This window comes from Epinephelus lanceolatus, chromosome 1 (genome assembly GCF_041903045.1).
Source record: "Epinephelus lanceolatus isolate andai-2023 chromosome 1, ASM4190304v1, whole genome shotgun sequence".
NCBI classification, from domain to species: domain Eukaryota; kingdom Metazoa; phylum Chordata; class Actinopteri; order Perciformes; family Serranidae; genus Epinephelus; species Epinephelus lanceolatus.
In genome coordinates this window covers 16,273,962-16,289,572 of record NC_135734.1, presented here as the reverse complement: position 1 = coordinate 16,289,572, position 15,611 = coordinate 16,273,962, and the positions used below count along the sequence as shown (strand labels likewise).

The 15,611-nt window shown below is 40.4% G+C and overlaps 1 protein-coding gene across 3 annotated transcripts in view; it reads right to left on the bottom strand.

Annotated features, from left to right (window-relative positions):
- The window catches only part of mdfi (MyoD family inhibitor), a 40,030-nt gene that overhangs the window by 15,732 nt on the left and 8,687 nt on the right, over window positions 1-15,611 (bottom strand). For all 3 annotated transcript variants that reach the window (XM_033625792.2, XM_033625795.2, XM_033625794.2), the window contains exon 3: window positions 3,556-3,693. In XM_033625792.2, the coding sequence (XP_033481683.1) occupies window positions 3,556-3,693 (138 nt within the window). The remainder of the gene's footprint in view (window positions 1-3,555; window positions 3,694-15,611) is intronic.

Genomic DNA, 15,611 nt, shown 5'->3' with positions numbered 1-15,611 from the left:
TTTCAGCTTACTCAATCGCACCCCATTCACTTACACCATCCCTCCTCGTCTTTGAATGACAGGAAGGACAGATTTAGACCGCTGTAGGGCATTTAAAAATTTTACAGTGCTTTTAGGTTAGAGGCAAAGCATCCAGACAACTTACAGTTTTGTGGGTGTTTATTATTGTGAAGTTCGGTCTTCTAAGTGAATAAATGACATAGCAGAACTAGTTTGAGGATTAGGTCGAGATTTTACTTATTTCAAACTGGAGTGAAAGCAAGAAAAATATATGTGGCGGGGTAATGACATAGCACACTTGCATAACCTTTGGCTTAGCTACAGAGAGTTGGAGCGACTGCACATCAAGGAGAGTCTCTGGCTGAAACATAACCGTGGGACTTGTAATATGAGGGAGGGAAATGGGTGTTGGCGATTGGTGATATGACTCTGGAAGGAGAGCTTCCAGGTGTTGCGACGCCCCTCGCCAGCAAACTGAGGTGGAGAGGTGCTGATAGAGTGTAATGAGTGGACAGCTGGGGATTTTGGGAAGTAGTTTAGACTTGGACAGCTGAGTGTAAATAAAACACACACAATACGAGACACTTTGGTCTCTCCTCCGGCAATTTTCTTACTTCAGTACAACGGCCAACTACAGTAGCAATTCTATGTTACAGCAATGAGAAATGTTATTGGAGTGGATTGGGCAAAAACAGTTTCACAGATCACAGTGTAGAGAGCCCAGCTTCTGGTTTCTGTTACAGAAGTAAGAGAACCTCACTGAAAATCACACTGACATTTGTAATAATGCAAATGACTAAGAATCCAGCCCTGGAACAAAACCATGCTCCACTTTATGCTGTGTGGTTTAATCCATATGTCTAGACCAATGACTGGATATAAAGATGGACAACGCGTCTCCAATTCCTCCCACTGTACAAAAATGAAGCCAAAATATCCAGGATACGGCTGCTGCCAACTTGCCCTGATGACGTCATTGGGTGCCAGAGTCTGTGCAGTAGTGATCTTTGGTGTATCAAGTTCCTGCTGTCTGACCAATCGTGAGCAGCTAAACTGATCGCAAGAACACTGATTGGCAAACACAGCTGTCAATCATGATGGCACACCCTCTCTTTATACCATCAAATAACTAATTAAAACAAAACTAATCAGAAAAACAGACACTTGAACATGCATCAGCCTGATAAAAAGTACCAACAATGACTAAAACTATTGTTGGGAAAGATTTATTTGACGTGTACCTTGAACTTTTAGTTTGGTTCATGTCCCATGGCAGGGTTTGACCCATACTGCAGCTGGCCATGAGATGTTTTGGCTTCACTTCAGGGGAGCTGTCACATTATCTATCTTTATTTCACAGTCAATAGTGTAGACAAGGATGGCAAGGTTTTACAAAATGATGTAATAATGTTGTTTATTTCATATTTCTGTTCTAAGCAACCATTACCAAACACCGTTTCTCATAAGCCCAAGACTGTTGAACATGACAAGCTTGACAGACTGAAGCTAGTTGAGTGGTGAGCTGTGTGAACGGACAGGGAGGGACAAAGAGCACAGATGTTTTTTTCAGGCATTTTTCCCTTTATCTTTCTTTTTTCATTTTCCCCTCATTTTATCTAAAAATAGAGGAGATGTGAAGGGAAATGAGGAGTGCGAGTGATGAATGACATTTAACAACAGTCCCCAACTGGACTCAAACCACAGATAATGTGATGACTTGGCCGCCATCTTGAACTCCAAGGCGGCCAAGATGCCAGCATAGACACTTTATAAAGAGCAGAGATTACAGCTTATGTTGGGACAGTGATATTAGTGACATGAATGTGGGTGGATATCATGGATAACAGAGGGTGTGTTGGAAAAAAACATTGGCTTTAGTTTTTATGAAAGCTCAAAAATAAATCATTGTTTAAATTCTAATAGCATGTGCTGTAGTCGATACTCATCGACTGTATCTTAGAATACTGATAGCAAACCCTGGAAACACATCTGAGGCACTGATTTACAGAGACTAGTGCAGACAACTTGCCTGGATGTGCCTAGATCTCTATCAACCAAATCAGATAGCCTCTTCCATACATATGTGCTCACTTGGCTTGATTCAGTTTGACTCCGCACATCATCTCAGCATGACAGGGATTTGCATCTCTATACAACAGGGTTACCTACTTAAAGGTGTGTCTTTAACTAATGATGTTAAAAGCATGGCGCTCAGTAGGGCTGTTTATTTTTGTACTGTGCAACAGTGGTTGTTAGCCAGCTATTTATCATCATGGATTTTCAGGCTTGAAAAACAGAGACTGGATGACGAAAGACTATTTAAACATGTCACTGAATCCTTCCTTCATGATGACAAAGCCCAATCTCAAGTCACCATTACCTGTTTGGAGGCGGTCTTGTGTGCTTTTTCCAAACTCTGCAGATTGTTAGGGCTAGGTTTTGTTTAGAAAATTACGATACCATTATGAATACCAGTATCCTTAAGGTTATACAGATACCAATAGAGTACTCCATAATGTAAATGGAGTGTAGTAAACTGCCAACTGCCAACCCTGTCAATACACCGTACTCGACCTTATCACACCACAGACTGTATGGGCTGTAGTTGCTGCTGCGGGAGTGTGAGCTCCAGCACGGACTGACAAAGCTGAGCTGTTTTGGTGTCGGAGGGAGTTTGTTGGTATCCTTTATTGGCCCAGTGTTAGACGTTAGCCACTGCTGTTTTGTTAGCTTGTAACTACTGGGCAAATGTTAAACTGACTGTTCGCCTTAAGGAGCGCATCTCTGAGTCTTGAGACATGAGCAACAGATATTTTGCTGATGTGGCTGGTTGTAAGGACTGTACAGGATCAGACCCCAAGGGCAAAAAGGATCAAATGCAGGTAGAACGTAAAATATTACTTGGACCAGGTCACTTAGGTCGATGCCTTAAAGGTACTGACTACAGTTACGCTGCCCTGGAGATGGTCCATCTCAGATGTGACCTGGCACAACTCACTAGCTTAAACTGTTAATGGAAGCGCAAATCAGTACGGCATGGTTTAGACTCAGCATGGCCAAAAGTGCCAATGGCAAAGCCCTAAGAGACTTTTTTCGGGATATTTATTTTGATTTGAAGAATATGAAGATGTCCAATGAACCCTTGATAATTAAAGGAGACAGGGCCAATCACACTCTCACCGTTATCATGCAGATACCCTAACAATCCCATTCTCAACAACAAACAGATAACAATATAAGAATAAACAGCAGAGAAACAGAAGAAAGTGGGAAAGAGGAGTCATTGTATTTCATTTCAAGCGTGGAGATTTGGGTGCTTGTGTTCAGAAATCAGAAACGTAACCTACTCAGCTGACAATGTAGATATTTCTGTCTGTGTGTATGATTACCTGACCTATTTCTTCAGGGTGTGCAAATGTATTTGTTAAAGGTCAGGACAATGTGACTCATCAGACCAGTGATCGGTAATGGAAACAAAACCCTCCCCACCCTCTGTGTGTGTGTGTGTGTCTGTGTGTGTGAATGTATGTGTGTGCGGGGGTGCTATTTACTCACATGTGACACTCTTGCTGGGTGTCGTAAGCTCCGTGTGCGAGAGGCCGCTGCTCCACTTGTCTCCATCATCGCTTAGCAACCTTTCTGGGGTGCCATTTAACCTCAATATGAGGGGCTCAGTATAGGTATGGGCCACATCTGAAAACAAACAAACAAATGATACACAATTATAAAACTGCTTTCTGTAAGACCACAAAGTTTTATGTTTATGTGAAGTCTATTTTAAGGTTCACGTTCCCAGTTTTCCGGAATGAGTAGCTGCTTTCCATGTGGATATTATCAGGTACCCGCGGCAAGCTGTTTTCCCACTTGTAGTAAACTTGTCTACTCCCATGTCATTTCCCATCCACTAGCACTTAATTAATTTAAACAGAGTAGTTCTGCTGACTTCAACAAAGCAGAAGATTTTGTCTGTATGTCTGTGCTCTGTCCTGAACTTGCATCTGGAAGCAGTTAAATCCAACCCCTTGGGACTGTTTAGGGGTCTATGTGCATGCTTGTGAAACCTGAAATCTGTGTGGGTCTATGCGTGTGCTAGGATGACTGTTTGTGTTTGAGAGTGGATGTACGTGTGTTTAAAATGAGCACGTAAGAGGACGTACACATAATATACATACAGTAAATATATGTCTGGGTGTTTTTATGTGTTCACCGGTATCATGCGGCGCTCTAATGAAGCTGTTATTATGCACACGCACACACACACACACACACACACACACACACACACACACACACACACACATACATACACAGAGGCCTTCAAAGCAGGGCAGGCTTGGGCCTCTGAGAGGTGCAGACTCATTCCTGGGCAAATGGGAGCCAGCTGGGTTTGATAAACACACACAAACACACACACACACAAACCAAACCGCGTCCTGTGCGTGGACTCAACACTTCCCGGCTATGTTTATTTACTCTATCCACTCTCGCTCACTTCTCTATCTGTCCTCTCATTCCTGTCCCCTGCCTCTCGCGTTCTTCGTCTCCATTTCACATTCCCTCTTCACTCTTCCAAATAAATTCCTTCACATACTTGGCGTAACTCCATAGATTAATTCCCACTTTTACAGCCATACATATATAATGTCTACGGAAAGGTTCCTCAGACGTAGACAGACTGCTTTGAGTGAAATGAAAGAAAAGACGTAAAAACAATAGAATACAAGAGTAATTTCTAGGGATGAGATGAGCTGTTGATAGAATCCAGTTATCTGGTTCTGATCTTGTGTTTGTCCAAATATAACTACTGTGCTGTTGCTTTATTTATTAATGCATGAGGGAAAGCAAACATAGCACTTGCGGAGGTCCAGGCAGGAGCATGAAGTCATTAGTGCCACCGACCTTCATCAGCTGATCTCACTCAGTGTAAAAATAAATCAATGCACAAAACAGAGCTGTCTTTTTAAATGGAGCTGACATTACTCACAACTACACTTTTAAGTAAACTTACTTTAACTACTGAAGACGTACCAGTTTATTCCCCATTTATTAAGATATGACAAGTATTACCCATTTTAGGGCTGCGCTGTCTTTCAATATTACATGTTATCGTCTCTTCTTATAATCAAATTACAAAGTGAGAAGGCTCAAATGAATCTCTGAAACATTTTTTTCTTGATTATTCAAGAGCTGCAATGAATAGTCAGTTAATCCATCAGTGGAATGACAGAAAATTAATCGGCAACTATTTCAATAATAAATTGTTACTGTAATTTGATAAAAGATTTTCTCCTTTTCAGTTTTATTAGCCTGGGAGCCAGATGAATGCAAGCTCAGGTTTTATTTGCTCTGGCAGATGTGTGTGGTCCCCTCTACCCATTCAGATAGATTTCCAGCCGACCTGACCTGGGTCGGGCCAATCACAACTGTTGATCTAATAGGGGGCATGTTTGAGACAAAGACTGAAAACTTGAGGAGCCTTTGTGCTTTACACGAAATACATGATGATGTCATTTTTGTCTGGCGCTCCCTCATGTTGGGGAGATACATTGGTGAGCATAAACCTAGCTTTGTAAAGAGACCTGATAGACATATTGATGCTACATCATCATAGCTCATCTCTGCACACTGTAGTCTGTTAACTTTTGTCCATCGCTCAGCACTATATCACATATTTCACTTCTCTGATTGGTTATAGATCTATCCAACTGCATCCAGAGGCATTTTGGTCTACAGCTGTTGATAATGCCCCTTGAAAACTGAAAAAGAATTATGACGTTTCAGACTAACTTGCATTGGCGACTCAGTCTGGCATTGTCAGTCTAATGTTTTGTATCACTGTAAACTGAACCTTTTCTGATTTTGTACCACGAGACATTTGAAGATGTAATCTTGGACTTTGAAAAAATCACATGGACATTTTTCACTGTTTTCTGATTTAGACCAAACGATAAATAATTAAATAATCATCAGACAAATCGACAATTTAATAATTAAATTATTCTAAGTTTCAAGCTTCCAGTTTGTTTTTTCTAGTTATTCCATTTTGTTCCTGTAAAACACGCTTAACACAGAGGAAAACATGACATACTAACAGATGCAAATCTGCAGTAATCACTGTAATATGTCCCATGTTGTCCACACCTACTTGAAAGTACTAAATAAATTCTCAAAAATAACATCACAACAGTGAAAAGAAGTATTTTATTAACTGATGACAGCAACACATTTTCAATCACTTATTGTAACAATGACTAACTACCAGTAAGTCATGGCGTCACCACATGTTTTTAGTGAATTCCATTATTCAGTACGTGTTTGTGTGCAGTGTGTCTATAACACAAGGAGGGGAAGAGACATAGACACAGAAACTCATGCAAATTATATTTAATCTCCAATAATTAATTGATTATAGATTTCAATGTGGCAACAATTCTGTTTCGGCAAACAAGAGCTGCTGCTCCTTTTTCTGCCATTTTTTTTTGTGCAGCGCAACAGGATGAGTCTCCAGTACTACCAACCTGCAGAGTTCCAAGCACCGTTAGCCTGTCTGAAGGAACACTATCTTTATTTTCTTAGAAAACAAAGTATATCAAAGCTGCTGGTATGAATCACTCGGTTATGTAAGGTGGTCTAACCTTGATGAAGAGGAACAGTGTTTTAAGTATTTGAAGATTTGTGTTTGCCTTTACTTTCATGAGTTTGTGTGTGTGTTTGTATGTGTCTGTGTATTTGTGGGGATTTTTGTGTGTAATGGGATCTCTGTGCGTGTGAAGTTGGAGGAGGCATAAACAGGACCTGAAGGGATGGGAAGTGCTTCCTGCTCTTCCAGTCTATTAGACGGTGGTACACAAACCCCATACCTGTGCACAAACACACATGCTCATATACACATAAAACATATATATTCATGCCCTAATGTTACCTTCCCATATCTAGTACCAGCTCTCTCTCCCCACACACACACACACGCGCACACATATGCTTGTCTCTTGCATGTGGAAGCCATTTCTAAGGCCCATGTTGTATCCATTAGTCTCAATCAGCCGGCTTCAGATATGAAAGCCACTAGTGAGAACTGTTGCCCTCAACACTGCCAAATGTCTAGTTTAGAGATATGTGTGTATTATAGGCTGCATATGTCACTGGCAGGCAGTGTATATGTCTAGTATCTATCATTATATCCATCCACCAGTCATTCCTTATTTTACTTTCTTGTAAGCACCTTGGCTAACACTCAGCGTTAAAAAGAAGATCTATGCAAAAAAACAATATATGTAACTCCATCATACATCAGTCCACAGGCCCAGTCATGCATTTTTGATGATCTGTTTAAACATCATGTTTAATATTCTTATAATCAGTGATCAATTAGCTCATCAAAGTCCATCAGTTACCTATAATCATCCATTGTTCTGTGCAGCTGGTATCCATTTTATCAAATATTGAGGATGGATCATAAAAAAGTAGTATTTCACCATCTGCTGGCGGGCAACAATTGACTTTAATGACTGTCGACACTTGGCAGGTTTTTGAAAATATCCAGAGCAGTAACATAATTCAAACAAAAAGTGCTTTAGGTGGCATTTATCGGTTCTTCTCATTTTCTTTCTCATGTTGTTTTGGTCCTGTTCTGTGGAAGCTGCTTTTGGGGGCAATTATGTCATTATCAAAGCCACACGAGAGCCCAGCGTAAGCAAACTACGGGAAAGGAGAGGCCAGTCATCTTCAGTGTAAAGGTCTATGACTCCATAACAAATCATTTTAAGAAGAATCCATTACTGCTGAGAAATACAGATTTATATAAACCCGTGACACAGCGTTTATGCAGACTCCTTGGAGGTGTGACAAACATCTGTGTTGCTGCTCTTGTTGGAAGAATGAATGTTAAAGATATGCAATAAATGCACCAAGTATAACACCTGCACATTTTTACTGAGTATGTGTTCAATGATCTGGCAGCTGAAGCACCTCATACCTCAGTACAGTAGTTTGTTATATATTCTCATTTAGACTCCCGCTGCCAGTGGAGTACTATGGGTTAAAAGTGTGTAGGTCTTGTGACTCAGTCAAAGCTTTCCCTCTGTAAACGTTCAAAACCACGATTGTTGGAGCAAAAACACATCCCCACCGAACCCCTAGTGCCATCCAAGCAGGCCTTCAACCAATTGTGTGTTGGCATCAGCATCAAACCACCAAACCGCTCGACCTCAGAGCCATTTCTGAGATCTGAGAAAGATGAGCCTCTAATTCAAATCAGACCAGAGCAATCAAGAGCCGCTGAGGAGATCTGGCTGCGTGTTTACACGTGTGGGTGAGTACGTGTATTTGTTTGTGCATGTTTCACTGTGTGCTTGTGTGTGTGTGTGTGTGTGTGTGTGTGTGTGTGTTTGTATGTGTGTGTGTGTTCATGTATGTGCGTGTTTGTAATTTGGTGTATGTACACGTGTCAGTGGGCCTGGGGCAATCCAGAGGAATTTCAGTCCCCTAGTAAACAAACAGTTAGCCATTAAAACAAAAACATATGGATCACATAGGGCAGTGGCTCTCGTAAACACAACACACACAAAGATCCAGGCTACAAGGGTTGGTAAATGACATGACATATCCGGGATCACCTGAAGGGGAGCACAACCTGCTGCTCCTCTGGGTATGACCTCTGAGGGGGAGTGCTGAGCTGAGTTTACCTGCTGCCTTTTAAATTAACTCTCAACCCTGTTTCTGTAGCTTCACTGGTACTTCTTTAGAGGCAGAGACAGGAAATGAGGTCTCTTAGGTGTGTACATCCCTTTGGCAAAGACATACAGTACATATGCACCCCACAAACAGGAGCAAAGTGCACCAGATGAGTTAATATGGTGAAACTTTTATTATGTAATGTGAATGCGGAGCTGCAACACTGTTTTAATGCTGTCAAGATGTCATAATCTCTGTGCTGTGGTTAATCAAAACTTGAAATGGTGCAGAAACTATTAGTCAGAAATTTAATTGAGAAGTATTGGGTAATCCATTTGTCATGAGTCATTTGCTGGTTCTAGACACTGAAATGTGAGTATTAACTGCTTAGTTTTGTTTTATATCTTTGTAAAATCGAGTATTTTTTAGGTTCTAAACTGCTGGTTGGGCCAAATGTGCCTTTTGAAGGCTCAGGGGAATTGTGATGGGCATTTTACTAACATTGACATAGGAAAAGATAATACAAGGTATATGTATCAATAATAAATACAGTATGTACAAAATAATATATTCAGATATATAATGTTCAGTGTAACATATGTGCAGTATATGCAATATAGTCACAAAAGAGTCACACGACTTGGACTCGAGTCAGATTGATTCATTAATTTTTCAGTAATGGCTTATCCTGTTAGGGGTGGCGGGGAGGCTGGAGCCTATCCCAGCTGACACTGGGCGAGAGGCAGGGTACACCCTGGACAGGTCTCCAGACTATCGCAGGGCTGACACATAGAGACAGACAACCATTCACACTCACATTCACACCTACGCGCAATTTAGAGTCATGTCTTTGGACTGTGGGAGGAAGCCGGAGTACCCAGAGAAAACCCACGCTGACACGGGGAGAACATACAAACTCTGCACAGAAGGGCTCGAGTCACAAATCTGATGACTTTAGACTTGCCAAAAAAAAAAAAGACTTGGCAATCTGCCTTGGACTTAAGCTCCAATGACTCGTAACTCTATTGGGACATAAGTCTTTGACTCAAAAATACTTGATACCTTCCTCCAAGCCAATCAGCCAACATGAGATGAGTTAAATACAATAAGACAGAACAGAAACAGTTCATTCTGTATTGATGCTGATTAATAGTGTTAAATGCCATGGGAGTGCAGTGTCAGTGCTACTTTTTTATGTTTAAGTTCAGTCACTGTTGTTTCAACGAATAAATACAAATTTTAAAGAGCAGTAATGATTTTTGTAAAGTTAATATATTATTACTCTGTTGTTAAAATGGCATTGCATTGGGTGAGAGTGCATTATGACTTGTTTAGGACTCAAAAGTTGAAGTTAAGGACTCTAGACTTGACTTGGGACTTGCTTGCCTTGACTTTGTACTAAAGTGCAAATACTTCTAAAAATCAAAAGCACAATCGCAATCTATGAGTGATGTAGTATTGTTATATAGTGATAAAAGTAATATAAATCAATTTAAAATAAAATTGTTAGATATATTTGCTATTTTTACTGTATATATTTCACTATTCTCTGACATATAATGGACTAAATAATGAATCAATTAATCACAGCAGATCAATCAATAATTCTGTTACAGTTGCAGCCCCATTTGAAAGCGCACTATTCAGGCACACACAGACAGAAATGGGTGTGCACGTGCAGACCCTGCTGACTCATCACTAAAAAACATAAAGATAGAGATAAGAGTTGAGAGAATTAGAAAGAAGATATAGTGAGATGAGCTGAAGAGCAACCAAGCAGAATAATGTTCAGCAGAGCGGAGTTAGTGGAGACGACGCAGTAGCAGCTCTCTGGCCAGCAGTAATGACTGGAACTGATTGAAACCACACACAACCGCTGGGGTTCTGACCAGGACGGAGGAAAATACAAAGAAAAGAACACATAACTACAGAAACGTTTTTTATCTGAATCCCTCAACAAACACACACGCACCCATACAAGCACACACACACACACAAAGAAAAGGAAAGAAGAGGCAATTGTTTAGTTGCAATCCAGCCACAAGCACACACACAGAGAAACCCATACCCACAAACACACACACACTGCACAGAGGGGCTGTGAGAGCGCAGCACTGGAATATGTCCAAAATCAGAGATTATGGCTGCTGAGAGAATGAAGCAGTGTAAGCTCATTAAAGACAAAAACTGTCTGCTGTTGAACAGGCTTAAGGGGAATTTAATTGTGTTACTTTGTCTCTGAGATTCCTCTGGTTCCTGGGAAAATGCAGCTGCTTCGCTAACCCAGCGCTACACTGCTGCATTAAACACAAGAAGCCTGACACAGGGACACAACCATCAGATACAAAAACACAAATGGTGCTGTGCAACATAGGGCTGGGTGATATGGTAAAAACCACATATCACAATAGTTTTGACTAGAACTGCGATATTGATATTGCAACAATATTGTAACATTGACTATTAGTGCTTTAACACATGAGCTTTGTGATAAATATTCATTAGTAACCATGAATATAATGACAAAGTGGGTGAAGGCAAATAACAGAGCAGCCTGGTAAGTCCATAAAATTACATCACTTATAATGCAGCCTTTAAAACAAGGAAAAGACAACACTTGTGATATTGGAATATCAAAAATCTAAGATGATGTCTAGTCTCATGGCATCAATATTGATATTTGATGTTTTGCCCAGCCCTAATACAACATATGGAAACTAAGGACAAACCATCCAACAGTTATAAACAGTAAAGGACAAACAGAATTTAGCACACAATGGCAAGCCAATATAAAGGCCAAGACACACCAAACCGACATCAAAGACTGTTGTGTCGCCCAAGATTGCCTGTTTCTTGGCTAAAAAGTTGTACTTGAACACACCACAAAGATTATAGACAATGGCCAACTAGCAAGTATGTTCTGCGCCTGTGTGAGAAGAAATACCTCTCCATAATAGCAAGTGGTGGTAGTCTGTATTTGTCATTCAAAAAGGGTAACCTAAGGAAATATGAGATTCAAAGAGCTAGTTTGCCAGTTAACACATGAACAACACAACCCAATGTTGAAAGAACAAAGGATATTTACTGTGCTCTCACAAGCAATAACACGGACAGTTACAAGCCGTTTCTGCTAAAGAGCTCAATGGCTAGGGGTGCATTCACACCAGGATAGTCTGGGGGACTCAGCTCAATTGGGCGGGGAATGCCAAAAAATTCCACACCTTCATTTGGTTCAATTCACTTTCACACTGCACTTTTTAAAGCGGATCAAACCGCCTGGACAACATCACATGGTATTGCCTGAAACAAGTACTGGCCAGATAGAGATAAAGCGTGAGGAAGAAGAAAACCCGGCTCATTGATTGGCCAGGACCGAAAATGGAAATCCATCCCCTTCAGCTGGCTTGGTGCATTGCGCTCTAAGTCACTTCCTCTCTTTGGTTCGCTAGATAGTCCATTTGCATCTCCCACTGTAAGCAAACCGCACCAGGATTCACTTGCAAGTGAACCAAGCAGGCCGGGGATCGCTCCTTTGGTCTGCACCAGAATGCGAATGAGCATTCACACCACTCCAAACGAACCAAACTATGCATGGAAGTGGACCAGGGTTCGTTTTAAGTGGACCAAATAGTGGCAGTGTGAATGGGTCCTTAGTCATTTGTTTGCTTTTCTCATTTCTCTTATCTCTTTTCTCGTTCTCTTATCGTGTACAGAGCTGAACTGCCAAACAGAGTGATTTCATTCACCAACAGGATTCGCCATCTCCAAAACCACTTTAACATGCTGAATCAGCCGAAAAAAGGACAATGAGGGCCAACTATGTGGGACACGCCACAAAAACTAGGAGGACAGATGCTCACAGACAGCCCACTGACCAACAGCTGAACAGCTGTCGGTGTGTCAGGGCTCTCACAGGCCAACACTGAGTTATTACAGATATCACTAATGATTGTGATTGTCTTATTTGTTTTTCATCAATACAAATCTCATCAATATTGGCCTAAAAAACTGTATCTGCGAGGCTCTACATAACACCTCTGCCACAACTGTAGACTTGAAACTACAGGAGACAACAACAACACAAATCTGTCACTGCAGCAGTAAGTATACAGTAACAGGCCCCTGGCTCAAGTGTCTCTACAAGACAGACAGTTTGCTGGGTAGTTAGTACCATCACATCCTGCTGACAGTAGCTGTCAACGGTATGTGACATGGGTTATGAGGATTTGGAGACTCTACCCAGGTCTGGAGCTGGAGAGAGAGAGAGAGAGAGAGGGGGGGAAAGAGCGGCTGTAGGCCACCAGAGTAGCAGCAGCAGCAACAGTTTCTTAAATGTTTGTGAGGTGGTGAGGGAAAAAAAAAATGCATGCTCATTTTTGTAGTTCAAATATGCTGTAAAAATGCCTCAAATTGCTCCTAGTTTATTTCAATCTCTGTGAGAAACCAAATTAGACACGAGCCTCAACAAACCTCAGGAACTAAAAAGGGACAAGTAGGCAAATAGCTGCAACTGCAGGCTGGAGCAAAGAGTGAGAGAGATAAATGTAGTTTAGACTATGATGGAGACAGATTAATTATACTACATAAGAGGAGGAACATAGCAACACCAGCAAACATATAATAGAAAATATCTAACAGCATTTTTTCAGACTAATATTTTTTGCCCAATCTAGGTTGCTATTTTTTTGTGTGATTACAAATAGCAAACTCCAGGCCTGTATTTTAAGTTCACATTGCACATTTGACAAGATTAATTTGTACTAATTACTATCACAAGCTTATGACAAAATAATGCCACTTCTACAAGTGCCTATATATATATATATATATATATATATATATATATGTATGTATGTATGTATGTATGTATGTATGTATAGGGGTGTAACAATCCATCGATCTGGATCAATATATTGATTTACTGATCAACTATCCCATGTTATACAAAGTAAAAATATCAATCCATGGTGTCATATTTCGGTTATGCTTTTATGTTGAAAGTGTGTGTCAACATCAAACAGCAGCAGGCAGATGGAAAGCAGTCAAGAAAAGACATTGAGGAGAGTGGTATTTATTCAGGAAAAAAATCTGCAGTGTGAAATATTTTGGATTATGGAGAAAATACAGGACAACAGACGGAGCACATGGTGTATGTAAACAATGCCGTTACGAGATAAAACATGACGTAACTTTACCCACTGAGACGAGCATCTCACTCCACTAACTTCTCACTACAGCAACATTAGCAACTACATTTCAACAATGTTCAACTGAAAAAATGTGCACGCATGCCGAAATTCACCTGTGCTGTTCTGTAGGGAGATACAGTGACTTAAACCAATGGTGAGTAAGAAAAATAATAATGTTACATGTCATTTGTTTAGCTATGAGTAGAGAGAAAGAGTCCACTAGCTGCTAGGCTAATTAATGCAGTGTAAACATGCTTAACGCATGCACTATTTTATGAGTGTTAGTGGAGTCGATTTAAAATTTGGCAGCTTGTGGCAGCTTCTTTTGTAACTCATTGTGTTAAATTGGCAGATAATATCATCTCATATTGATCAAAGGCCCCTAAATCGCATCAAATCAAAATTGTATCGTGGCAGACTTTGTAATATCGGCAAATATTGTATCGTTGTCCAAAGAATCAATTTAAAATTGTATCGTTGTAAAACTGGTGATTTACACCTGTAGTTATACATTACTGATGACAGCTAATGACAAATAAGGGCATTTTGGATGGCCCATCTGACTAATGACCCCATCATACAGTTGACAGGTCTGAAATTTAGCTGTGTGAGCTCACATTGCAGACTGAAAGAGTAAGGTGCTTCACAGCTCTAAATCCTGGAGGTTCCCATTCAGAGATCTTGGCATAAAAGTTAAAAACAGTATGATGTACTTTAAAGTTTAACCGAGAGATTCTAACAGCCAGCTGCCAGTCATTGTGGTTACTAATGAGCCAACTGTGATGCTAGACTGCAGACCTGTATTTAAAGACAGGCTAACGACTATGTTGGTCTTTTTAAGCAGCAAAAGGACAGAGTCCACATCAAGAAACAGAGTGCTGTTTTGTCTGTTTTTTAACCAAAGCATCTTTCAGTGACTGTAAAAAGTACAGTCCCGGTTTCCTGAGACTGAACATGGACACAGACCAAACTATGAAAATAATCATCTCAATATAGTTCCTCAACAGAAATACAATAAATGTTTGATATAAATAAACCATGCATACACCAGAAGGGGGGGGGGCACTAATGCACCTTAAACAAAGAGAAGTAGAGGACAAGACCAGCCAACAAGGTCCAGGCTTGATGGTTACTCTGTATTTTATAAACTCTTGCAAGCCGCTTCAAAATATTCTTGTCTTGCTGTTTTGTGGTGTGACAATGCTGTGTTAAGGTCTGGTTAAGTTAGGCACAAAAACCACATGGCAAGGGTTAGGGAGAGACAACAGTTTGGATTAAAATGATCCCTTTAAATATGGAACATGACATCTCGTGGGAGTTTTCTGAATCTGAGTTTAGCATCTAGAAGCAACCAGTCATCAAGGTCTAACATCAAGGTGTTAGGGTTTACACCACAATTAACTCTATGGTTTCTTAGACTTTCACTCAGGAGCAACAATCAGATTTTTAAACCAGAAAGAAGTAATAATTTGACATTTACCGTGATAATTATCGTCTCAACTGATATGAAAATTTATAACGTGATGGCATTTTTGGCCATATTGCCCAGCCCATCTACAGCTGGCTACATTTGCTGGAAAAAGCTGTCTTATAGCTGTCAACATTAACAAGCTCCAAATAAAACTTTCACCTCTTATAGTTTATGACACTGATAATAATGAAAGTCATACGCAGATTCATAGCTCCAATGATTCAAAAATTCCTCTCTTTCAAATTGCAACATAAAAACACAGTCAGCCCTAATACAGA